Source organism: Vespa mandarinia, chromosome 1 (genome assembly GCF_050613455.1).
Source record: "Vespa mandarinia isolate Hongniang chromosome 1, ASM5061345v1, whole genome shotgun sequence".
Classification (NCBI taxonomy): Eukaryota; Metazoa; Arthropoda; class Insecta; order Hymenoptera; family Vespidae; genus Vespa; species Vespa mandarinia.
In genome coordinates, this window is record NC_140810.1 from 8,236,069 (window position 1) to 8,264,052 (window position 27,984).

At 31.1% G+C, this 27,984-nt stretch overlaps 1 protein-coding gene and 1 pseudogene across 7 annotated transcripts in view; one reads left to right on the forward strand and one right to left on the reverse strand.

Moving 5' to 3' along the window:
- Positions 1-27,984, forward strand: part of Calx (sodium/calcium exchanger 3) — a 79,733-nt gene that overhangs the window by 37,575 nt on the left and 14,174 nt on the right. For all 6 annotated transcript variants that reach the window (XM_085655520.1, XM_085655521.1, XM_085655527.1 and 3 more), the window contains exons 5-6: positions 1,327-1,512; positions 21,129-21,287. In XM_085655520.1, the coding sequence (XP_085511646.1) occupies positions 1,327-1,512; positions 21,129-21,287 (345 nt within the window). The remainder of the gene's footprint in view (positions 1-1,326; positions 1,513-21,128; positions 21,288-27,984) is intronic.
- On the reverse strand, positions 23,743-27,206 carry LOC118450929 (uncharacterized; annotated as a pseudogene). Its single transcript, XR_004840949.2, has 2 exons — positions 27,065-27,206; positions 23,743-27,001 (listed from the first exon to the last, which is right to left on the reverse strand). The product of XR_004840949.2 is annotated as an uncharacterized LOC118450929 (transcript).

A 27,984-nucleotide genomic window follows, 5' to 3' on the forward strand; every position in this document is an offset into this window, starting at 1 on the left:
GAGAGAGAGAGAGAGAGAGAGAGAGAGAGAGAGAGAAAGTGCGTTAGCATCCCATTACTAAGAGTTTATGCAACTCGTTACTCATTCACCAGTTTCAATTTTTCTTTTTTCCTCTTTTACATTTCTCCCTTTTGGCAAACAAATTATATTTTTTTTCAACGCAGAATGTCGAGTAAAAGCTCCGATAAACCAAATATTGGCCACTTTCCTTTCGCCAAGCGTTACAACCTCTTTCTCTTTTTTTTTCTTTTTTTTCTATCCTTTAATATTTATAGACTAAAATGATTCAACGAAACTACGAGAATGAAAGGATTTTTCAATTGAGAAAAATATGAACATGATAAAGAACCAGAAATAGAGAAAGAAAAAGAGAGAAAGAGAAAGGGAACAAAGGAAGAACAACTTTATTATTAACTCATGTTATTCAAGAAACAGGCTTTATATATTAGAACAAAGATGAAAATGGAAACATTGATCATTTACTAAAGAGACAAGATTAGTCCCTGAATCCCTTAACATTTTTGAAAATCTTGAATTCTCGAGGCTATATTACGACTGGTTTATAGAACGATATGCAAATAATCTGGAAATGCATTGCAATGCGGTATCTTCGAACGTATCTCCCAGGATACGTAGACGTATCTATCGCTTCTTGAATAGTTCGATTTCACGTAACTCTTAACAGCGAGGCCCTCTTCAGATACGAGATACTGAAGAGGGGGGAGAAAAAATGGATTGGTGTATCCTAGCAGGGTTAGAAAATTGACCAAACTTTGGCTCTCTCTTTCTCTAGCTCTCTCTTTTTATTTATCTACCTATCTGTCTATCTATCTACTTCTCTCTCTCTCTCTCTCTCTCTCTCTCTCTCTCTCAATCTTTATTTTTCTATCTATCTACCTCTCTCTCTTTCTCAATCTTTTTCTTTCTATCTATCTACCTATCTACTTATCCGTTTATCTCTCTCTCTCTGTATCTATCTACCTATCTACTTATCCGTTTATCTCTCTCTCTCTCTATCTATCTATCTACCTATTTATCTATCTCTCTTTCTCTCTCAATCTCTCTCTCTCTCTCTCTTTCATTCTCCCTATTTCTCGATTTCTCGATCGCTCTCGAAAAAAATAGTTGAGTCGAATTCTCGCGTTAAAAAGACATTTTCGAAGCCCTTGATACCCTGTCGCATCGTGGTCGTAATTCAGGCTCTATCCCAAGGGGTGGTTTTACCAGTGGCTTTTACTCGGCTACTGTCGAGGAGTACGTAAGCTTACGTACATATGTAGTCGTCCGGAAAAGATACTCGTAGAAATCCTGAAATATGACTTACAGGGACGAGCTCCTGGAAGGAACAGTTTACGGAAGCATTAACTGTCAGTGGTGGCGACGAAGAGGACGATGCGGAAGGAGGAGGAAGTGGAGGAGGAGGAGAGTCCTCATCTCCAACACCAGCCGATTATCTCATGCACTCTATCACTATCTTCTGGAAGGTCCTCTTTGCCTTCGTACCACCTACCGGTAAGTCTCATGGCTAACTCATCCTTTGTTACGATTTTCTTCTTTTCTTTATTTTTTTTTCTTTTCTTCCTTTTTTCTATCCTGATTTTCTTCTAGTAACAATTTATCGCAATTCGTATCTTCTTAGGATATTCTTAATTCCCTTGCGATATGATTTATTTTTTTAGTACATTAACGTTTTTCTTATATCTTGGATATCTCATCCATATTTGTACGAGTACATATGTATATTTAAATATCGCACGTGTATAAATCGAAAGCAATTATAAAATAAAACTATTTTCAATTTCAATTTGTTTTATTAAAAATAAAGAAATGATTCACGAGTGTTTGAAATTTATCATAAGAGTAAAACTAGTGTTATCACGATAGCATGTAACTTCGTAAAACAGAAGGTTAAATATTTTAGTTGAATAAAAGCTTGAAAAAAAAAAGAGACGAGTAAGAGTAAAGCGGGTGTGGAGTAGATAAAGAAAGAAGGAGGATGGGAGGAAGAAAGGAAGGAAGGAAGGAAGGGAGAGGTACAAAGGGAAGGGAAATAGAATCGAGGGGAGAGATTTGCTAACGTAAATCAAACGTTCTTTGTTTTTGACAAGAAAAAACAACGAGAGGAAGTAGGGGGTTTAATTGTTTGTGTATGCGTATCCTCTATGCGTGTACGAGAGTTCTGGCAAATCCGGCGCGTTTACGTCACCCGTGGTTTTCATAATAACAAAGAGAAACGACTGCAGTTGAAAACCGTTGTGGTTTCTCGCCTTGTAATCGTCGTCGCACCCACTCGACCGTGAAGCTTCCATAGTGGGTAAATGTACGTAACGTGTCGACTGCTTCAACAATGGTGGTTTATGATCACCGTGGTAACAAGAGACAGATAGATTGAAGTGGCGGGAGGGTAAAGGAAGAAGAGAAAAGTAGAGAAATCATGTATCATTTACATATCGACAAATTTCTCTTCGATCAAAAGGAAAGGGACCATTTAGATCCATATTATATCTATATATATACGTGTATCATCCTTTTAAACTTACAAACGTTTAATTTTGTAATTCACTCATTCCATCATTTAATTCCTGTTAAATACATTTCTAAAGTTCATTTGATTTAATATTTTATTACTATATTTCGTAATAATGATAAACATAATCATCATCGTAGATCACTATCAGGATAATAACAATATTTCAAAAATAGTAATCCGACAGAAATAATAATCTTTCGGAGACATTAATTTGTCAGAAAATAGTAACTTGTAGGAAACAGTAATCCGTTAATGTAATAATAATCTGTCAAAAATATTAATACATTAAAGAGATATTAATCTGACAAAAATTAAAAAAAATAACGATCCATCAGAAATAATAATCAGAATTAATAATAGTAATTATAATTACATTAATAAAATAGAATTAATAATAATAAATATTAATAATAGAAAAATATTATTCTCTGATAACGTGATCACAATTATGATATATCTCGGATACAAACACGCAAACATTCCTGGTGTATAATTATTCATTTATCATAGTGGCTATAAGATAGAAAAAATGGCACTAACATTTATATAGAGAAAGCAACTCCACTGCGAAAGGAATTTCGTATTGAATAGTATGCAGAGCTTTTCCAATTAGTTTTTTTTTTTTTTTCAACGTCGCGTTAATAAATCTTTATTCATATGTGTTAAATAAGTAATAAAGGCGGCAAAGATACGAGCCTAGCGAACGTTCTCAAGGCTATCGAGTACTTATACGTAACGAGAATAGGTTATATACTATGATATAGGAGAACGGGTGGTTTACAATCGCGCTTCGGATGTTACCGGGTCGACAGCCACTCGATAAACCCTCGAGCGAAAGTAAAGAGTGTTTCTGACACACACATTCTCTCTCTCTCTCTCTCTCTCTCTCTCTCTCTCTCCCTCTCTTTCTCTTTGTCTTCCTTCCTCTCTTGTGATAATAATTTACAGATCTAATATACATATACTAACGGCAATTAATAACATACAGAGAATTTCCTTCGATAAACTTAAACTTTCTTTTAAACTTACCTTACGTTACTTAACTTACCTTTCAGTGTTTTATACGGATATACACACACACACACATAATTGTGTTTTAAGAATGTTCGTGCGTGTATCGAGGATAAATTCAAATTGGAGAATTACATTGTTATAAATAGATATTACGAAATATCGTATAATTTTATGGAGATAAATAATTTTATAAGAAAATAAAATTGATAAAGATTTATATAAAAAAAAATTATATGAATTGATAGAATGAAATTGTTCTTGTTATTATATATCAATTATATAAATATCAAAAGTATATAAATAAGGACTAGGTAATTTGTTCGTTCTAAAAAAAGGGGGAGATTTAGTTTCGAATTTTCACGAGATTCGAATGGGAAAATAACCCCTTGGAAATATGAAAAATGTATTATTCATGTGTAAGTACTTCAACATGTAAGTGGCTATAACGAGAAAAAAAAAGGTTCTACGTCAGGCAACCAGGCGAGCATGTAACTCCCGAGATTTATGTAGGTCAATGCCTCTTCAAGAAAATTATGTAGATCAGTGTGTCAACATAAACATACTTTATTTACATGAGAATATCTTCTGCAACTCGTAGATGATTCAAATATCCTCGGTGCAAGCTAGAATTACAAAAACTTCGAAAAATTTTAAAAAACTTTCAAAATTCTTACACCAAGTTCGTATTTCTTCTTTCTTGTGACGTAAATGAAAAAAGAAAAAGAAAATTTAGTAGATTTTTCTCTCCTTTACTTTTATCTTTCACCGTTCGTTCTTATCTACAAACCTTTATATAAAAAAAAAAATAATAAATATAAAGAAAAAAAAAGAACAGATAGAACAGCTACGAAAAGATTTTTTAATGTAACATTAAAATCCAATCATTTTCGGAAAGATGCGTTCTCGAAGAGAGAGAGAGAGAGAGAGAGAGAGAAAAAGAGACAAGACTTTATCTTTGGTGAAACAATATTGGCGAGTTTAAAACGTAAAAAGAAAATTAAAATTTTCGTTCTTTTAGATCCATAATCGTTGCCATATAATATATTTCTTAAAAATACGTTTGCAATTGCTCGAAAGCAAAGAACATTTACATTATTCTATAGATTTTCTGTCGTTATTCGGTTCGCTAAACATTTATATTTTCAACATCATCATAGAAAGATGTGACCAGACGATGAAGCAATTTCTCTGAATCCACCGAAGAGAAAATTATTAAAAGAAGAAGAGAAGACATCCGCTCGTTGGTTTCTGGATGGTTGAACGTAGAAAATTACGAAGTAATCGAATGACGAAATGAGAAACGCTTAACTCGAAACTCGAAATGAATTAACGATTTAGTTGCATACGCTCGATTTTCCCTAAAACTTGGAATTATTCCTTTCGAGAAATAACATCACCGGTTGGTTAATGGCTTCGAATCATGGAATAGAGAGAAAAAGAGGACACGGAAAATGGCCGTAGTAAGAAAAGGGAAGATATAAGGATAAAAGGGTAAGAGATCCTACCTTAAGGGGGAAGAACGGTAAGGGATACCCGAGGGATTTGCGGTTCCTTCATTGTCTACTGGTTAAAGATCTTTCGTCTTTCTCTTCCTCGTGAAATTATCCTTATTGGAATAACGAAAATCCTTTAGAGGGAGAACCTGCCCTTTTACACAAACCAAAGGCGATTTCTAATAGTTCCTTTGGCTTCCACATTCTCATTGATTTTTTTTTCATAGCCAGCTTTCTAATGTTGTGCTTAAATTTATCTTCTCTCTCTCTCTCTCTCTCTCTCTCTCTCTCTCTCTCTCTCTCTCTTTCTATGGATATATATATATATAGAAAGAGATATATATATTCCTCTTTTTTCCTTTTCTTTTCTCTTTAAAAAAAAAGAGAGAGAGAGAAAGAGAGAGAAAGAGGATACGTCGTTTGCGATTCGATGAACTTTGCAGTATCTTCCTCAAGGATGAGTTATCAGGGATCTCACCTTCCTTAACCTCTGAGATTGGCTGCGAACCACTTCCCCCGATGTTCTTTGAAGAAATATGCAAAGATATACAAGGTGCAACCGCTTAATAAAGCTCATGTATTATTCAGCTTCGCAAAGGCGCTGAAACGTTTATCTGATATTCAACTAAGAGATTGAGAACGAAAGAGACAAAGGCTATTCGTAAAAAAAGGAAAAAAAAATACAAAATAACATCTAAATAAACACCCGTTAAATTCCAAGTTATTTATTCGTGTAGGTTTTCGTTCAAGCCACGTGGGTCACGGATAGATTTATGAAACGTTAAATTTAGTTATGATATTTCTAAAAACGAAAAAAAAAAGATTAATGAAAAGATAAAGGTATGATATTATATAAAATAGACTATAAGCGCGAAACATAAAATCGTTATTAGTGTGTAAAAAATGTTTCTTTATCCTTTAGCGTACATCCAATGAATTTTTCAAGAGTAATGTATATATATATATTCTATACTATAATAAATGATCCTTGAGAAAAACTCGAACGGATTGCCAAGAATGTGAATCCCAAATGTACCGGTACGAAACAATATAAACCTTTATTTTATATTTTATTTATCACAAAATTATGTATACATATTATTGGACGAATAATTGATATATAATATATACTTTTTGTACTCGTATTATTTATTATTTATATATTGTGTGAGAGAATTATACGACTCTCACTGTATAGCAATAAGAAGTAATAATTAGAGTTAAAGAGATACAATTGATAATTTAAAACGATAATAATACATTCCCCTTATGATTTAAAAATGCAGAACCATGTTGTGTGACCTATTAATGATCCACGATATGAAAATGATATTATATACCTACGACAACTATGCATCAACTGATATTATGAAGCATTTCCATGATCATGTTTCATTTTACGTAAAATAAATACAACCATCTTAATGTAAAATCCAACGCAGATCACACGGTGACCTATACGGCCATTCAATTTGTTAATGTATCAGCTAAAATCGAAATTGAATTCGAACGAAACGTTCGAGAAATTTTCATGAATTTTACATAGATATATTATAATGGAATAATAATATTGTTATATATTATAAAAATATTGTATTATAATAATAATACATTTTTTCAAATGTCTACGATGTACAGATTTTTACAATATACAATTTTTACAAATTTTTCCGTCTTATTAAAGTAAAGATAAGATAAAATAACATTTACATTTTTACTGATATAATAAAACAGATTCAATGGTTTATGTAGTATTTCTGTGTTAAGAGAAAATGTTATAAAATAATTTGCTCGTAAATTGATTTATGATAAAAAAAATTACTTAAAAGCAAAAGGGAGAGAAAATAATCGTAAAAACGTTGACAGACCTAACTTCTACTACTCTTCGCTATGGATGATACATCCCTGATCACAGTTTCCTAGGAAACGTCTAGTCCAACCCTCCTTTCGATTCAGGCAATCATTCTATTCAAAGCGTACGATTATACGTGACTTTTCTATCTACGTAAGATTTTAGATCTCGACTGTTCAGAAATATTCCTTTGCACGATTCGAAAGAAAAGAAAAAAAGAAAGATCCAATTAACTCGGTTTTTTTCGATAAAAAAGATTGTCTCACTAAATCTCGATAAGTTCAGCCTCTTTAATCCTTTTCTTACTATAGCTGACTATAATTACTCAATGTTAAACGCTCGTTATATACTAAAGGTCTATATACTATATATTAACACTATAGTCACAATCCGATAAAATTCTACTTGAATTAAGAACCCAACATAGCATATTGTAGCATATCATATATATATATATATATATATATATATATATATATATATATTCTGATAATTATATTCTCAATAATTCTAATTGTCAATTTCCTTGAATTCATTTCATTTTCATGAAATTAATGTTTCTTCGTCCTACTCCTATCGTTATTTAAAAATAAATTAATAAGATAAAAGGAGATAAAAAGACGGCAAATTAGTTTGTCAATATATGTATATATCTATCGATTAATTTGTTAATGGTTTACAGCGCGTGTATATACAGTAATTTTATAATGGCATGATTTTCAATCATTTTAATGAAAATTTATTTACGATACGGTTAGCAGTTATAAACGAGGCAATAACTTTTTGTCGAGTCATATTCGACAACGAGTTTCACAAAATATGTGTCGAGTATCATTCAACGATCGTTGACTTGTTTTTTTCATCTCATTTTTCATAATATTAACTGCAATGATTAAAAATGTCGTAGTTATATTTTCATTAAAAAAGAAACGTCTCTTTCTCTCTTTCTCTCTTTCTCTCTCTCTCTCACTCTCTCTCTCTCTCTCTTTCTCTCTCTCTCTATCTCTCTCTCTCTCTCTATCTCTCTCTCTCTCTCTCTCTCTCACTCTCACTCTCTCCTTCTTTTTCTCTTTTTATTTCTTTCTTGCAAAACTTTTAATAGCGGCATTTAATGAAAACGTTGAAAAAACTTCACTTTGATTCCTTAATGTTTCAAAACCACCGTATTCTCTTTTTTTCTTCATTTTTTCCGCTTTCTATCGTATGAGCCCGATACCAAGAATAAAACCACGGATTTGTTAAAGATATCTTCTTAAATCAAGATCAAAGAATTCTGCCAACGACGTTGCTTTAATTACTTGAAATAAAATTTCGTAAAAGATGAAAGAGACTCATAATGTCATTACAAAAAAACGAATGGACTTTTTCCAATGAATGGACTGTTCATTTTCTTATCGACACGATTTTTATATAACTCAAATAAATACTAATTATCCTTTCTTTGTATATCAGTATGAAATATATCTATTGTATATTTAATTAATTAAAACGACAATTTTCTATGCAAAATGTATTTCTATTTTTATAAAAGAAACATCTACGATGCAAATATCTACATGTACTATGTAATATAATATTTTTTTACGAGTATGTTAAAACTGTCTTTATTTTTTTTGTTAGATTTATTTTGACTTATAGTCGTTCTCTAAGAATCGGTTGTATTATGTAAAACGTATGTAAATCTTTCTGGTATAATGTAATCGTAAAGTGAACAACATTATGAGTTACATACGTACATATGTATGTATATATATAAATATATAGAAGGTTCGAGGGTGAATTTAATCAAGGACACGGCTTATCGGTGACTTATCAGTCGTCTTATTCCCTCTCCTCCTCCCCCCTCCCTCTCTCTCTTTATCTCCGTTCTGCTTTCCTTCCTGTTTCTCTTACCACTGCTTTTAACAAAGTTTACAACCACGCTGGTTTGTCATAACCCTAGAGCGAAGGGCGAACACGAGATAATGAAGTCCGGCGTGAGCACACCATGGTCGGCAATTAGTTTAGTCGCCCTGAAATTTCGTCGTTTCGAGAAGAGTAAATTGGCGATATTATCAGTGAACGTTGTTATTATCTCTGTCGACGATGTAAATAGCAACTAGCTGATCGATCTTATATATATATTGCGAAGATAAGAAATAATAACGTTATCTTCGCATTGCCTTTCGTCCAACAATAATCGATAATAATCAACATCGGCTTATTCTCCCAATCTTGTAATACTTAGAAATATTGGAAAATCGATAAATAACGATAATCTAACGATTTCTACCATCATATATCTCTATTACGATGGTTCCCTACATGGCAATAGATTTTCAAACGAACATCAACAACTTAAATACGGTAAAATGTAATTTCCGTTTGTAATATCCGGAAAATCTATCTCCAATCCGGGTATATGTGAAATGTCCAATCGACGTTATAATAATTGTGTTTTTTTTTATTCCTCTTTTTTTTATATCTATCCCTTCTATTAGAACAGTTTCAAATATCGCAAGTTATAAAATTTGTCAACTTAGTTTGTTTAATTGTCTTTGTTTGTGAAATTCTCATATAACGCATGGATAAACGAGTAGTGTACAACACATATATATATGTACATGTATATATATATATATCCTCCTATATCCTAGCGCCAAAAAAAAAGCTTTTGTTCGCATATATGACAAGAGTAGAGAAATGTAGGGAGATGTAACCGTATATTTCACAAACGCGTGATTTTCGGTTAAATGTCGAAACGCATCTCTTCGAAAGTTATTGTGTGCTAACAATTTTGAGAGTGATGTTCTAGCACTATGAGTTAAAAACAAAACAATATGTATACTATGAGAAAGGTGGAGAGACGATATGCGCTGAACTTAATTTGCGATTGGGATAGAGAAAGGATGAACGAGAGAGAAAAAGAGAATGAGAAAGAGGGAGGAAGAGAGAAAGAGAGAAAAATAGAGAGAAAGAGAGAGAGAGAGAGAAATAGAGAGGCAGAGAAAGAGAGAGCGAAAGGAAGGAAAATTCAAGGATAAGAGAAGGGTGTGAGAAAGTTCTATTCATTGTGTACAATGCAATTAGTCTCGTGTTTACGCCGCGTCGTTCTTGTCTTCTCTAGATTGCGAAAGGAACGGTATAGCCTCTCTTTGTCCACATTCCAAAACCCTAGTTTCTGACCAATAATTCGAAGCGTAAGATCAAGTGTCTCTCTCTCTCTTTCTATCTATCTATCTATCTATCTATCTCTATCTCTCTCTTTCCCACTTCTTTACTCTTCTTTTCCTTATCTCATTACTAGAAAATCCACTAAAACTTCGTTTTGCTTCTTTCTCAGGACATTCTACCGAAGGAAACCCTTTAGCTTCGCTATCCTTTCTAAATGAGAATAGAAATTTTATCCTCCGTCTAGGAATCTACAATCCAACAAAAACTTTATCGATTATTTGAGCGCAGGTGCGAAACATTTCTCTCTCTCTCTCTCTCTCTCTCTCTCTCTCTCTCTCTCTCTCTTTCTCTTTCTATGCCTCTTTACATGCATGATATCGGTTGAGTTGGGAAACAGATATTCCTGAAGCTCTTCGCATATCTCTACATCCAGCGATAGAAGTGGTATGTCTGAGATTTTGTAACAAAGATAGAACATACACGTTTATATACATATATGCATACCTATGCATATATGGTTACACATTAGGTACGTACTTATACGTATTCTTGTGAGAGTCAAACTTAACTTTCGTAGAAAAACACTCCGAGTCGATTTAATGAGGTATTTATTAGTTTATTTTTCTTCAAAGATAGATATCTTAGTTATTGATATTGGTAGACTTTTTGAACTACTTCGTAAAATATACTTTCTTAATTAAAAGTATGTAACTTGATTTTTCTTGAATGATAAAATTCAAAGATCACTTCTAAAGAAAAAAAAAATAGAGAAGGGAAGAATGTTCACTCAACTAATAAGATATTATTTTCAATAGGGAATGTGAATAATCCATCGTTGAAAATTCAAACCGCAGCAAAAAAAGTTGCGATTTATGAAAATTTTTTATTCCGCTAGAAATAATGCAACAGTGCAAGATGTCATACGAATGAGTTAATCTCGAACAACTCGCCATAAGTTAAAATTTTAAATCCTAACTTTTATATTCTTGGATTGGAATGACACTATTATAGAATTTGTATTTTAATATTTATTATAATGTAATGAAAACTATTGTTATATGAATGATAGAATAATCGAACATCAGATTAACAAGTCGTAACTGATGAGTTTCGCGTTATCAATGTTACCTACTTGTTTAATTCTTTATTATTTTTCATTAGAAAATCGATTATTAAACGAATTTTTTTTCATAGAACATAGAATCAAATTTTTATAAATTTCGACATTTTCTTTCTAAAGACGTCTATCTTTTAATACGATGTCTTCGATACGAAATAAAAAAAAAATCCTACCAATGTGCAAACAATTTTTAACCCTCGTTCATATACTGAGATATATCACAAGTAAAGTTACGTGTATTTAGAATATAATAGAAACAAGATCCAAAAGAATTCAACAAGCGAATTCCAAGGGTTATCAAGCGTTTTAAATAAAAAAAAGAAAAGAAAAAGAACTTAATAGTTTGCTCTACAAAACTTCACAGTTTTAATAGTTGAGAGATACTTCACTCGAATTTCACTAGAAATAATTTATTAACGACTTTATGCGCAAGTAATTAACTTTCGAAGTATGGAAAAAAATAAAAAAGAAAGAGAGAGAGAAAGAGAAAGAGAAAGAAAGAAAAAAGACTTTTTTTTTCAATTTTTACCTTAAACTCCTTAACGAGTATTCCTTGGCATAGATAATACCCATATACATATATATTGTTTCGTACTCGGATTACGAAGCTGCGAAACTCAAGAGGAAGAGAGAAAAGGCAAAACGGAAACGAAAGAACGAAGGCCAGAGGCGAGCTTAGTTGGGGGCAAAGAATACGTTTTATTTCACTGAGCACAATTGGGAACACAGCGCGAGAGCCTGCTGAACTGGCAAAAGCTCGCGAAACTACTGTATCAAGCTCCCGCAGTTTTACCTTCTTTATTCCAAGCTCTTTCCTACTTGTTCTCTCTTTCTCTATCCCTTTCCCTCTCCCTCTCTCTGTCTCCCTCTCTCTCTTTCTCTCTCTCTTTCTCTCTCTCTCTCTGTCTTTCTATCTATCTATCTATCTCTCGTTCTCTCTTTTTCTCCCTCGAGAATCTAACTCTAAATCAACGTCGCAGTGAATGTTTCGTTGCATGATGCAAAACTCGTAGCTCCCTTTTCTTTCGAGAGCACACGAAATGAGAAATAACTGCGTTCCCTTTTTGAAAATGTCGATAGTCATGTGCCTCGTAAAAAGAACAGTTATGGTTATCATATTTTTTTTCGTTTTTCTTTTCCTTCCTCTTTCCTCTTTCTTCTTTCTTCTTCTTCTTCTTTTTCTTCTTTTTCTTATTCTATCAAAAACTTTTATTTTACTTTCGAAATTGTAAGAAATGTCGGATAAATCTAATAAAATGTTTGATTATAAAAAGGTTTTTCCTATTTCTTAAATTCCCTCTATGTTAAAATTTTCTTACTCAGCACACATTTCTAACGTTCTTACTTTACGAAGAATTAAAAGAGAAGCCGTTTTTCGTTGAGTCGACAAAAAAGTATCGTAGCTGAGTGTCGAGACATTTGTTTTATCGTCAAAGGTATTCTCCCATGGAACATTCTCATGCATTATTGCGAATCCCTCGGTAATAAAAACTTTAGGCTCCTACATGTGCCCTTATTCCTTTCTTACAATATCATAACAATGTTTATTCATCGAAATGCGATACGAATACTCCAATGTACGAACGTAAAACAAATCGCTACTACATAAACATTAGTATTGATATTCGAAACAAACGCATTAACGAATTTTTGCTTTGGATCGGTATCGGGGACACGCTGTATTGAATTTTAATTCGATTTTCTAAGGGGATAATGCCCAAACGCAATCGCCCAAAACACAAGCATCAGAACAATAAAAAAATAGGTCTCATGAAAATCCACTAATGCGATTTCTCACTGCACGAACTCGATTCGGCTAGTACCGAGATCCGTTGAAAAATTTAACAAAGATTTATCGCCAGTTCAACCGCGTATCGCCAACTACTTTTTCCAACGTAATTTTTACCAGCGAGATTTATGACGAGTCCTTTGGCAATAACGTCAAGAGCTACTCCTCTCTCCCTTTGCCCGCTATCCCCAATTTTATCGTTTCGAACATGCTAAACCTATAATTTTTCCAATCTTTCCTCTGTTTAAACGTGTGTTGATATATACAATTTGAGTCAAATAAATTAATCGATTACAAACTTATTGTTGTGGTTATATTGTCTTTCTTTATTTTTTTTCTCTAATCTTTTTCTTCAATCTTTGAATTTGTTGGCGTGATAACACGCACGTTCAAGTACTAAAGATAACATCACCATCGTTAAATTCGTTATAGGTATAAAATTTCTTTTTTTTTTCTTTTTTCTTTTGTTTTTAATGAAAAAGTCAATTCAAATAGGAGGAATATAATAGCTCGAATTTGTTAAATACCAAATCTAATGGAGAAAGAGAGAGATAAGTATCATAAGTACTTATTACATTGTACATAAATTTTTCTAACAGTTTTTATTATTAATTTAGGATAGCTCACGTAATAACTTTACACTCATTCAAAATGATTTTATACCCTTTACATTTTTGACGATCCGTATCGGAATATATAAATTTAAATTTCTGACTATATTTCGTGAAATCAAATGACCCTCTATTGTTAATTTTATGGCATTTAATAATTTCTTACGACGTATCCATCCATCTATACCGCCATCAAGTATGCAACGTCTATTCTCTCATAGTTTGCAACTTTCATACTTTCAGCCATATATATTCATTTTCACATACTATAGCAGTTGTATTTATAACTTCGGTAAGTCGATCCTTGCAAAGAAATTTCAAAACAAACGCTTCGGTCAAGTTATTATAAAACTTATAAGATGAAATTCTTCTCCATTTAGAAACGGGATTCATCGTTAATAACGAGTAAATGTCGGTCCATAAAACTAATAAAGAGAGAGAGAGAGAGAGAGAGAGAGAAAGAGGTAAAAGATAGAGACAGATAAAATGGCATCGTTCATCTAAATTGGAACGTAAAATGGTGTAAGTACGAAAAATGTTTAGATTGAAATTGTAACGATAAAAAATAAAAAAAAATAAAAAAACGAAAGAGAGAGAGAGAGAGAGAGAGAGAGAAATATTAACATTTGCAGGATATTTGAAGAGCTATCAAAATCTTCCTGAAAGTACTTTATACAGGTATATGTACTCATACGTATTTGTGGTATACAGTGCAGCTCGTACATCAGAGATGTGTGTCACGTGTAGACCCATAATTTATACAGTGGAATCAGGTCACGATCCATAGACAAAACTGACTACTCTCAACTACAGCTGCCAGGCATACCTGTAATCGCAGAATACGTATGCCGGATATGGTCATTCTATATGCATATATGTATATACGCAGGCTCATAAACGAGACGACACGCGTCTAGTCGACATTAATTATGCTAGCGCTTTGACCACAAGAATGGAGAATATACGATAATCTTTCCCTATGGAATCCTCTTGAATCAGGGAAAAGCTTTAAACGAATTCGTGCTTATGTCTAATCAGATATTATGTTCCATCGTTTTTGCAGTAAACGATAAGCGCAATTTAACGTTTTAATAAACCAACTATTTAATAATTTATTTGTTAGATACCAGATAGTTTCTTCAGAGTAGTAGTATTGATATACGTATAAATAATACGTATATCTTTATAAATAAATATTCAAGGATTTAGCTTATGTTGATATATGTATATAAATATATATATATATATATATTTTTTTTTAATTTTGTAAAAATAATTTAAAAATACATGGAGATGTTTCGTTGAGTTTACAAATTGATATATTCATCGGTCTGAAATTTTTAATTGCTTTCATAAAAAAATTAAAAAAAAATTCTCCCTAATGTTTCTAGCACGGTTTTAAATAGTTCTGAATAGTTAAAATTTTTAACATCTCATGAGAATTTTAATGAATTTAAAAATTTTCGAAATATCTTCTATTCTGAAATCGGATGATCGAGCTGGGATTGTTCGCGTCTCTTACAGCCTGATTTTTGAAATAAATAATAAATTTGATATTCATCTATCCTACCATTAACATATTAAAGTAGATAAATACCGACATTCATATTTTAATATCAAACATTCCGAATGTTTTATCTCGAATAGTTTTAAAGATAATCATCCAGTAAACTTTTAGTTACGCGTTCAAAATACAAGAAACTTACTCGAAACGTTATGAAATATTCAACAAATATTTTTAATCGTTATTAAATTAAATAAATAATTTTATTAGATACACCAGAGAAAGCTTTTTTTCTTTATAATCCCGAAATAGTGAAAAGCGTAAAAAACGATTATCTCTGAAGCTACAGACTAAAGCAAAAGTTCCTAGATTGAAAAATCAATTACTGTTTTGAAAAATCAATTATTCTTTTTCGAGACTTTTTGAGATTATAGTTAGGCTAATAGTTTTTATAAGCTAGGCTTGTAGTTTTACAATCTAAAAACAAAAGAAAATAATAATATTAGCCTAAAAAGTCTCAAAAAAGAGAGATTAATCCTTAAAATTATTTAAGAACTTTTGATCCACTATGTACTATATTTCAATTATGTTTTCTTTTTTTTTCTTTTTGTAGATTTATATTACATCGTCGCTCGTGACGACAGAGAGAAAATAGAGCAAGGAAAAAAAAAGGTGAAAGATATCTTTGCTACCATTAATCTTGATTTATCGAATAAACGAATATAATGCTTGGTAGTAAAGTCGTAAGGTAGAATTCTACATCAATTTTCAGAGAGCCAATTATAATTGTATTTACGCTTCACATTTAACGCTAAACGAGTCAGCTTCGACTCTCTGAACCGCTTGTTTACTATCGACTGTACATTTACAACCACTCGACACGGAAAACGGAAGTGAATAAAACAAGTTTAGTATGCGTTCGATCGTATCCATCATGTATATAGATTTTAATGTAGCATAATATTTAATCATAAAAATTAATCCACGAGTTAATTACAAAAAATAAATACTTTTTCAGAGAAAGAGAATGAGAGAAACGTCACGTGATATGATTTGATTTAACTCGACACGATTCTTTGTTTAATTTAAGCAATATGCATATATACTATAAAATCTACACAAAACAACGAAAAGTTTCGTAAAAGATTGATAAAATTTATCGTGTTAACAGATCGTTTACATTAACATCTCTGATGATAAGAACTGAAGCTAATGAATCTTATCTACCCTCTACCATCTCTATTCAAGCTTATACGATTCATCGAGATAAGAATATAATTAATTAACCAAAGAGGGATCACGCAAAAAAGTAAAATTTTCATTCGAAGATATCCAACGATAACGAATCATTTCTTTTTTGCTTTTGAAAAGAGTTAAGCTTTTACTATTATCAATTTTCAATGTTAACACGTTCGATATTAACAAAAGCAAGTATAAATTCGATTATCCTTTCGCTCACTCTCTCACTCTAATCAAATTTTCTCTTCGATTTGCAAAGACCTAATGACGAAGTGAATAGCGATTCGTACTCGAATCGGAAAATTCGAGGTATATAGATATATAACATTTACTATATACATATATATATATATATATATATTTCCGTTTATACATATAATCATATATATACTATATATATGCATATATATATATATATATATATATATATATATATATATATAGACATTCATTGATTAGTACCTTTCACGTTCGGAGAGCTTGAGCTCATTTAGGTCGATTTCAGGGTTCTCTGAATATCGGTGGCTTCGATAGGGCTAGTAGGGGTTGCTTGATTTATTGACAAGCCTCCGTTCGCAAAATCGTTTCGAGCCCCGATCACGATTCTCGTGGTTACGAGTTCGTCCCGTGAGTACCCTTTCCATCAATGAAACTTTACATCGAACAACCGGACATCGATTCGTCCCACATCCTTTCTATCCTACGTATAATTTTTCCATTAAAGACTTTTGGAAGAACGATAAATAAGATGCATCGACAATACTAACCTGTTTTCCTTACACAATTCTTAAACCATTTCTAATAATATAGATTAAAACTGAACGTTGTAGTGGTCTCGAAAAAAAATGTATAGTATATAGTTAAAAATTCGATGGATTGTTTGAAAATGATTAAAAATTTATTATAAATCTAGAAATCCAAATAAAAAGACGATTATTACTCGAATGTGAATCGATTGTGTTTCATAATAATATACTGTAAGTACAAAAAGAAAAAAGTGATTTTACACGCTGACGTTAAATATATAAAAAAAAATGTCACAAGATGATAAATCTAAAAAACTGTTTTTACTATATCTAGAAAATCGAAATAAAAATGATTTATTATTCTGTATGAGAATGTAAACAAAAAATGTAAAATTTTGCAAAATGTGACTTTGCGTTATTGACGATAAGTGAAAAGAAAATGAAGAAGCCACTTATGAGACGATATACGTGGGATTCGTTATCGGAAAGAAATTTAGCTTACTTCGATACGACATCCCGTTACGATCGAAGCGTAACAGTGGGTGGAGTGTAGAAGTTATAAATACCACGAACTTAAATGCGCTCTAACGACGTTAGGCTAATGAGGGATATGTCGCGTAGATTTCAGCACATAAGAAAAAAAATTTTTCTCATCGTAGAATCGCTAAACAAACGGTTGTTAGTTTATCGTTTTACGATTATACTTAATATTTTTCTTCTTTATCCGGATAATCATCAAGAGAAGAAGAGGAAAAGGAAGAGGAAGAGAAAGAGAAAAAAGAAAAGAAAGAAGAAAAAAGAAAAGAGTTCATCCCTTAACGAGTTAAAGTCCATTTAAAGAAAAAGAAAGCGAAAGAGAGAGAGAGAGAGAGAGAGAGAGAGAGAGAAAGAGAGAGAGAGAGAGATTGACTTTTAATTTTCTACTTTCCCGCGCACTCATAGCTGCTCGTAGAGCGTGTAACCTTAATCCTAATCTTCCTTTACATAATATGAGACCTCCTCGCGTAAAACGTGCCACGTAACGAAGCGATCATTATACGATGCGCGTATACAAAAACGTCACTCTCTCTCGATAGGGAGTAAAGAAAGAGAGAGAAAAGGGGAGAGAGAGAGCGAAAGGGATGGAGATAAAAAGAGAGAGATTCCTAATATAGTGACATCGGAACACTTAAGGCCTTTCTCTCTTCTATATTTATCGAACCTAGTAACCTTCGGTAAAAGGATAATCATTTTCTTAGGGGCTAGCAAGCAAGCACGAAATCCAAGGGAAAGAAAAATATTTTTCTCTTAAGATCAAAGAGATTATACGAAGTAATCTGCTAGAACGTCTTCCTGTGTGTGTGTGTGTGTGTGTGTGTGTGTGTGTGTGTACATACACATATACTCACGAAGATGCTAATGACGTTGCTGTATCATTGCTTATTCTCTTCAAAACCTGTAAAATATTCCTCTTTCTCTATCTTTCTCTTTCTCTGTTTCTCTCTCTCTCTCTCTCTCTCTCTCTCTCTCTCTCTCTTTCTCTCTCTCTCTCTCTCTATCTCTCTCTTACGCATACATATACTCTCTACCTATACCTCTCCTTGATTACTTTAGCAAACACTGTACACAAATGAAACATTTGTGTCCACGGCTCATGGAAATGGGCTGAATAGATTACATCCATAGAATAAAGCAAAGGTCGACGGTATTATATCGCTAATTAGGATTTATCGATAAACAACATTTTCTGATCATCGCTAAACCATCATTCGACGTGGATCCGTTTAAAATTCGTTCACGTGAATTAATGATAATATATGTTCGAATGATACGAGTTTTGTAGAGAACTTTGGTAATAATCAAACGAAATTTTCAATAGACGATGAATGTGAGAAAAGAGGAAAAAAGAAAAAAGAAAGGAAGAAAAGAAAAGAAGGAAAAACTTAATGGCCAAAGTGTAAATAATGAAATTTCGTGTGAAAATATATATCACGGACGATATATTAACGGCCCAAAATGTGATCATATTAAGTGGATTCAAAAGGAGAAGAGAAACGGTATTACCTGAGCTAGAATGCAAATGGCAGACCATTAAAATGAAATGGAGGAGACGCTCTTCAAGTGGGATTTCCTACGCTTCATCGCGATTATTCTATGGTTAACCGTCCGTGTTTCGTGTTCTTGAACTCAGATGAATGGGATAACCAAATGAGATAAACGATGATTCTCTATTATCTCGGATGTAACTGAAAGCAAAAGTTCCTTATAGTTTAGCTATCTTTGACAAACATATTGACACCCTTTCTATCATTATCACTGATATGAACATATACATACATGTATCTATGTACAGTATAAATCCCGTATAATGCGGTTAATACGTTATGCATTATATGAAATTGCGTTATAGGAAATCGTGTTATATGAGAATTTTCCTCGTATAATATAGATAATATAAGTAACATATTTAGGAAAAAAACAAAACAATTACGAAACATAAGAAAATCGTCCCAATATTTTTATCGCGTTGTAGGAATTCGCATTGTAGGAACTCGTTATACGGGAGTCTATTATATATATATATGATACACATCTTAGTATATACATATGTATATACACTTCTTCATGTATATATATAAGCGTATATATGTCAAAACTAAAAAGTGAATTCCGAAGCTTAGAATAATCCAATGCACCTAGTCATTAGGAAATTTCATTGAAACAATAGATATCCATCAATGCATTCTCGATGTACGTACACGTCACATATATAATCTATATTTCAACCATATCTATCCATCTCTATATAGACGCATCTAATTTCAACGTATTCAAGATGGGTTCATTTAGATTAGTAAGCTCAGAATAAGCTAATCAAAAGATGAAGACATCTGACAGTCCGCGTTGAAGCACGATAATATATATGATATCCACACACGCAAATACACACATATATAGAATATACCTTATATTTCTATATATCTCACATATATGGAAATAGAGAGGATGTCCCATTTAAAGGAACTTTCTAAGCAATTATTTTCCAAACTATAACTCGTTTCAAAAAATATTTCGAATAAAACTTATTCTGCTTCGAAAGCTGGAGACATCTTACGAAGGTTACAAATTTTCTTTGAGTGGACGTACTTCAAAAATTTCAAGGTGATCCTTTTTTTTATACGGAACCGTACATTTTTATTAAGGTAGACGTTTAGGTAGACGTTTGGTCCATTCTAGGACGAATTCATCGACCATAACACTTTGGTCTGTCAAGGTAGTTTAAGTCCCGTATAAAAAGACACAATCACTTTAAAATCTCGAAGGTACGCCCACTTAAGAGAACATTTATGACCGCCATAAAATGTCGATCCCAACCTTCTCGAAATAAAGGTAAATTTTATTGGTTACATTTTATGAAATGAACCATAGTTTGAGAAATAATTCCGCGCAAAACTTCAAATGGTATATTATTCCTTTATGTGTACACAGTATAATCCTTTGTTAAAGATGTTCCTACTAAGTACTACTAAGTACATTTATATATATTTTATATATATATATATATATTTATATATATATATATAAAATTTATATATATATATTTATTATATTTATATATATATATATATATATAATATATATATATATATATATATATATATCTACTGAAATATTATTAGGGAGACCAGAAAGTAATGTCGTTTCTGTGCATGTCGATATTTGATTGTGATTAAAAATAAAAACTTGTTAAAAATTTATTCGTTTGAATTTAATTTAAGAAAGCGACATTATTTTCCGGTCCCCCTAATATATATACACACACACACACATATATCTGCATATCTATGTGTTGATACATGTCTTTTATGATAAATGAAATAAAAAAAAAAAAAGAAAAAGATTTCTATTGTTTCTTTTCAATTTTTTTCTTTTTTCTAAAAAGTTTCGTTCCATACCTGTTAATATGTATATATATATACATATATATATATATATATACTCAATATATAAATAGAAAAAAAAGAAAGAAAAAAAAAATTACTTAAGAATCTAATGCCACCATCGACTAAAGTAGGCACTCGGCTTAATGGCTTTTAGATATCGCCGGCGGTTATCTGTGCTTCGCTGTCAGCATATTTGGAATCGGGGTGGTGACGGCAGTAATCGGTGATGTCGCATCCTACTTCGGATGTACTCTTGGTATCAAGGATTCCGTCACCGCAGTCGTCTTCGTTGCTCTTGGCACAAGTATTCCTGGTGAGTACATAATAAATCACAACATATATAGTATATACATATATCTATACATATATATATGATGATTATATTGTACAGGTTTGATCAAAAGTAAGCTAGATCATTTTAAAAATCAATTATATCATTTTAGAAGACCTTCTTGGACAAATTTTTTCTTTTTTTTTTTCCATATTATACGAAAGTTCATAAAGTTGTATTTTTATAATCTAAAGAAGAAAAAAAATTAGCCCAAAAAAAGAGTAATTGTTTTTTAAAACTCTCTTAAGAACTTTTGGACCTACTAGAAGAACTTTTGACCATTTCTATACATATCATATATATATATATATATAATATTAGTACTATATATAAATTATTTGTAAACTGTACCTTTTTTTACACTTTTAAAATTATACATCTATTGCACGTTCTACCTTTTTAACTGATCGATAAACAAGTGATCAGAATCGTTATCGAACTGTTGCAATCCATAACAATTCGTCGAACGATGACAAGATAGTTTCGTGCTTCAATTTACATCATAGAATTTTTATTAGAGTTTAATCAATGTTCTATCGATAACCATTGAATTTATCTATATGTTACGATTCTGACGAAAGATACAAATTGTCGATTTATTCTATTGTCACACGAAGATTTCTTATGTTCAATTATTTTACAAACGAATCGATAACAAAATTGATCGTTCCTTTTACAATGTTCAAAGATACAAAAAGAATAATGATTCTCTCGAGTAGAATAAATTAAATTGAGAGGAAGATACAAAGAGATGTTACAGATTAAGATGTTTAAAAGAAAGAGAGAGAGAGAGAAAGAAACGAGAGAGAAACGAGAGAAAGTGAGAAAGAGAGAAAAACTAAGAGAGACGATGTCAATTAAATGCAATTTGATTTTCAACCAAGCTTCAGTACAATTTCTCCACGAACGAACGATATCTACGATAAGTTTCAAACTCGAACTCGAAGCCGCGTGTAACCATCGTTAAGTAATGAATTAAATTAAGTTAAAGTAACTTTTGTTTACGGAACTGAGTCCATTTTCACGATGTGGACATTTACCAACATCGATTATCCATCGTTAAAGGAATCATAGTCCATTGGTTGAGTTAGTGCTTAATGAACTTTTAAGATTCAAGTTTATGTTATTTTAATGTAGAATAAATAGTCAGAAAGGCATTGATTTCTTTTAACATAAATTTTCCTTTTCTATTTTCGAAAATAATGATTTAGATATATATATATATATATATATATATATATATATATATATATATATTATAGGTATAGTATACACATATTTTAAGGTAAAATATATTTTTTAAATATATTTTAGATATATTTTATGTTTATATATCTGCTTAAAATTTTATATATTGAAAATACTATACAGATATTTATATTTCTAAGATTTTATATATCTAAAAGTATGTATATACAGGGTGATAAAAAAGTGTTTGTTACTTCTAGTATTCATCGAGAAAATTAAAAAACGTTTAATCAATATGGATTCTAAAAACAATCCTTTCGATTTAAAATCAACTTTTATTATTTATTAGCGTTCGATATTATAAATGAGTTTCTGCAATACATCGACTTGAGATTGTAATACATTCGACTGCACATTCTCTTTTTGTAAGGAGATCGAAAGATTTTGAACTGCTCATCGCCAATAATAAATAATATGCCAGACTTATGACAAACGAATAGGAAATGCTTTTCGTACAATACGTGACATGGAAGAAATATTTGAAAATGTACTATCGATCTATAATACGCAGATGTGAACTTTATATCGAAATAGAAGAAAGACGTATCGGACATCTAAAAATATGAACATTTATACTACATTTACATCTATAAAGGGTGTGTGTATAAGTCTAATATATATAAGTATATTTATTACTTTATTGCATTTATTTTGTATACATTTTATATATTGTATTATATGTATATAAATAATAAAAAATAATAAAAATATTGTATATATTGTATATAATACAATATATACAATATACTATAATTCACATTTAAATGTGTGGCATCACCGAGAGACAGAAAGACAAATGTGATTGTCATAACCTCTATCACAACTGAGGACAATAAAAAATATGTTGTCAGAAAATGAAAAATTTGCAAGTGACCACAGCGGACTAACAAAAACAGAATGCTATAAGAGAATGAAAAAAAGCCTCAATCAAAGAGGGCAAGAAAGAAGAATATGGATTAAATGCACACAGGAAATGGAGAGTACGTATTTTGATGAAGATGACAATATAATGTTTAATGATCTATATTTAGAAGAAATAGTGGAAACAAACATAGTAGAACCCACACAGAAGAAAGAATACCAAATAGATTTAAAGTGTATATCAGAAAAATTCATGATTGAAAAATTTGTATGTAAACACTCAAATGCAGAACAATGGTTGGAGACATTTAGAAAAGAATATCGAAGATTCAAAATTAAAGAAGATAACACGAAAATTGAGATTTTAAGATTATTCCTTGACAGGGCATGTTTAGACTGGCACTCAGCAACACTAACAGCATTGACAATGGAGGCTGGTTGGAACGAATGGAAACAGAAATTCTTGAAATCATTTGCAGACAAGGGATGAAGTATAAGTATATACGCTATATCGTACAGATATAAAGAAGGTTCACTAATGGAGTACGCTATGAGGAAAGAAAAACTATTACTGGATATGGACAACAATATCAGTACAAAGACTCTGATGATGCTTATAGCAGCAGGATTACCAGAATTCATAAGAGATAAAATAGAGAAAATTGTCAAAGCTCAACAGAATTACTACAAGAAATAAAAAAATATGAAAATCTAGTAAGTAAGAACAGTTTTACAAAAAAGAAAGAGGAAAAACAAGATAATAAGAAGAAATTTGAAGAAAAGAAACCATGTAAGAATTGTGAAAAACTAAACAAAGGTATTAGATATCATTCAGAGGACTCCTGTTGGTTCAAAAAGGAAAATAGAAAGGAAACCAGAATAAATGGAAGCAATTCGATGATAGAAATGGACCTATGCAAGGAACAAAAAAACGAATAACCACACCATTGATCAAAGTAAGGATAGTATTAGAAAAGAAGTTAGAGGTAAACGGAACATATGACCTAGGTTCCCAGGTCTCTCTAATAAATTCGAGACTAGTCAAAATAAAAAAAAGAGAGACAGAAGATAAAAATAAAATATTATTAAAGACGGTTAATGATGTGACACAAACAAAAATTTAGTAACCATTAAAGTAAAAATTTTCGATAAAGAGGAATACCTTGATGTATTTATTGTAGAAAGAAATAACTTTCTTCACAGAAAAACATATTTTCGTTTATCACCTCATCCAAAATAATAAAACATATATATATATGTTTATATATATATATGTTTCTATATATATATATGTTTCTCTGTGAACAAAGGAATAAATCTTTATTTTTTAATGAACAATTATTTGGTATTTACAATCTTACCTGTGAACAAATAAACGACAATTTACGTTTATTATTTACACTACTTAAATTTTATTTGATATATTATTTTTATAAAATTTCTCTGTAATTTCTCGTGCATAGATCCTACTTCCTAATGCCCGTTTTTCTTCCAAATCTTAATGGCTCGACTTGTAAATAACAAAAAAGTCAATCGAAGGGCGGGACATGAGAAGCGCGGGAAATCTAACTCAAGAAAGAATACTTTCTTTACATTTCCCCCTCCCCTCAGGATAAAATTCCTACAGTTTTTAGTCCTTGTCTTCATCTTCTGATATTGGAAGTAATTTTGTTATGTGGAAGAATATAGTTTCTTGTTTTCGTTTTCCTGTTTTTATTTTGTATATTGATTCTGATATTTTTTTTACTATTTGGAAAAGACCAATTCTCAATTCGTCTAATTTCTTTCTATTCAACCTATTGCCATCTTCTATATACAGCAGATCTGTGTTAAATCGGTGATTCTTTCTACTCTTGTTAAATATCTTTTTGTCATATTCGTGTGATTTTTTTGTTCTTTCTAGAGCTAGTTCTTTATCTCTTATCCAATTTTCTTTACTGTTTCTTCTTTTTATTTTTTCGGGTAAAATGCTGGTGTTTGTGGCATCTAACAAATACTTAGGCGTAAATGTTCTGTTTCAATATATTTATCCAAACATTCTTTAGCGATCGTTGTCCAAGCTCTTTTTTTTCTTTCTCATATATCCTGCATCTTATTTTATTTACCAGGGTCTGATTCAGTCTCTCGTTCAAACCGTTGGAGAAGGGCGTGTTGACAGCCGTAAAAATTAGTTTAGTGTCATTTTCTATTAGGAATTCCTTAAATTCTCTTGGGTTTATTCCCGGCTATTGATCTGCGAGTATTACTCCTATTTTGTCTGTTTCTAGCACTTTATTTATCATGTCACATCATTAACCGTCTTTAATAATATTTTATTTTTATCTTCTGTCTCTCTTTTTTTTATTTTGACTAGTCTCGAATTTATTAGAGAGACCTGGGAACCTAGGTCATATGTTCCGTTTACCTCTAACTTCTTTTCTAATACTATCCTTACTTTGATCAATGGTGTGGTTATTCGTTTTTTTGTTCCTTGCATAGGTCCATTTCTATCATCGAATTGCTTCCATTTATTCTGGTTTCCTTTCTATTTTCCTTTTTGAACCAACAGGAGTCCTCTGAATGATATCTAATACCTTTGTTTAGTTTTTCACAATTCTTACATGGTTTCTTTTCTTCAAATTTCTTCTTATTATCTTGTTTTTCCTCTTTCTTTTTTGTAAAACTGTTCTTACTTACTAGATTTTCATATTTTTTTATTTCTTGTAGTAATTCTGTTGAGCTTTGACAATTTTCTCTATTTTATCTCTTATGAATTCTGGTAATCCTGCTGCTATAAGCATCATCAGAGTCTTTGTACTGATATTGTTGTCCATATCCAGTAATAGTTTTTCTTTCCTCATAGCGTACTCCATTAGTGAACCTTCTTTATATCTGTACGATATAGCGTATATACTTATACTTCATCCCTTGTCTGCAAATGATTTCAAGAATTTCTGTTTCCATTCGTTCCAACCAGCCTCCATTGTCAATGCTGTTAGTGTTGCTGAGTGCCAGTCTAAACATGCCCTGTCAAGGAATAATCTTAAAATCTCAATTTTCGTGTTATCTTCTTTAATTTTGAATCTTCGATATTCTTTTTTAAATGTCTCCAACCATTGTTCTGCATTTGAGTGTTTACATACAAATTTTTCAATCATGAATTTTTCTGATATACACTTTAAATCTATTTGGTATTCTTTCTTCTGTGTGGGTTCTACTATGTTTGTTTCCACTATTTCTTCTAAATATAGATCATTAAACATTATATTGTCATCTTCATCAAAATACGTACTCTCCATTTCCTGTGTGCATTTAATCCATATTCTTCTTTCTTGCCCTCTTTGATTGAGGCTTTTTTTCATTCTCTTATAGCATTCTGTTTTTGTTAGTCCGCTGTGGTCACTTGCAAATTTTTCATTTTCTGACAACATATTTTTTATTGTCCTCAGTTGTGATAGAGGTTATGACAATCACATTTGTCTTTCTGTCGCTCGGTGATGCCACACATTTAAATGCGAATTGTAGTTTTCTTGCCATTATAAACAAAAAATTGTCGTTTTATAATATGTTTTATTATTTTGAATGATGTGATAAACGAAAATGTTTCTCTGTGAACAAAGGAATAAATCTTTATTTGTTAATTAACAATTATTTGCTATTTATAATCTTACCTGTGAACAAAGAAACGACAATTTACGTTTATTATTCACACTACTTAAATTTTATTTAATATATTAACTTTATAAAATTTCTCTGTAATTTCTCGTGCATAGATCCTACTTCCTAATGCCCGTTTTTCTTCCAAATCTTAATGGCTCGACTTGTAAATAACAAAAGTCAATCAAAAGGCGGGGCATGAGAAGCGCGGCAAATCTAACTCAAGAAAGTATACTTTCTTTACATATATATATATTCAATATGTGATGAAGAGAATCACTTATAATATTGAAATCTAATAGATAATAAAAGTTGATTCTACAGAAAGCATTACTTTTAGAATTTATGTTCATCAAACATATTTTACTTCTCTCGGTAAATACTAAAAGTCCTTTAAGAAATGTCCCTTTTTTAATCATCTTATATTTTACATTTACAATATATAATACGTTTTTGAATTTTTCTAAAATATATATTATCAATTTTTATTTATATATATATATATATATATATATATATATATATATATATATATATAATATCTCGGATTAATTATGTGAGGTAATAAACGAAAATATGTTTCTCTGTGAACAAAGAAACGACAATTTATGTTTATTATTCATACTGGTTAAATTTTATACTACACTCTCGTCCTACTTCTCTCGTCTACGTTGTATTTCTTACTGCTCGTTTCTCTCCCAAATCTTAACGGCTCGATTTGTAGGTAACAAAAGAATTTGTAGATAACAAAAGACAATGGAAAGGCGGGCCATGAGAAGCGCGTCAAATTTACCTGAAGAAAGTATACTTATATATATATATATATATATGTATATATATATATATATGTATATATATATATATATATGTATATATATGTATTTTATTATTTACAATTATTTATGAATTAACCCAATATAATAATAACAACAAT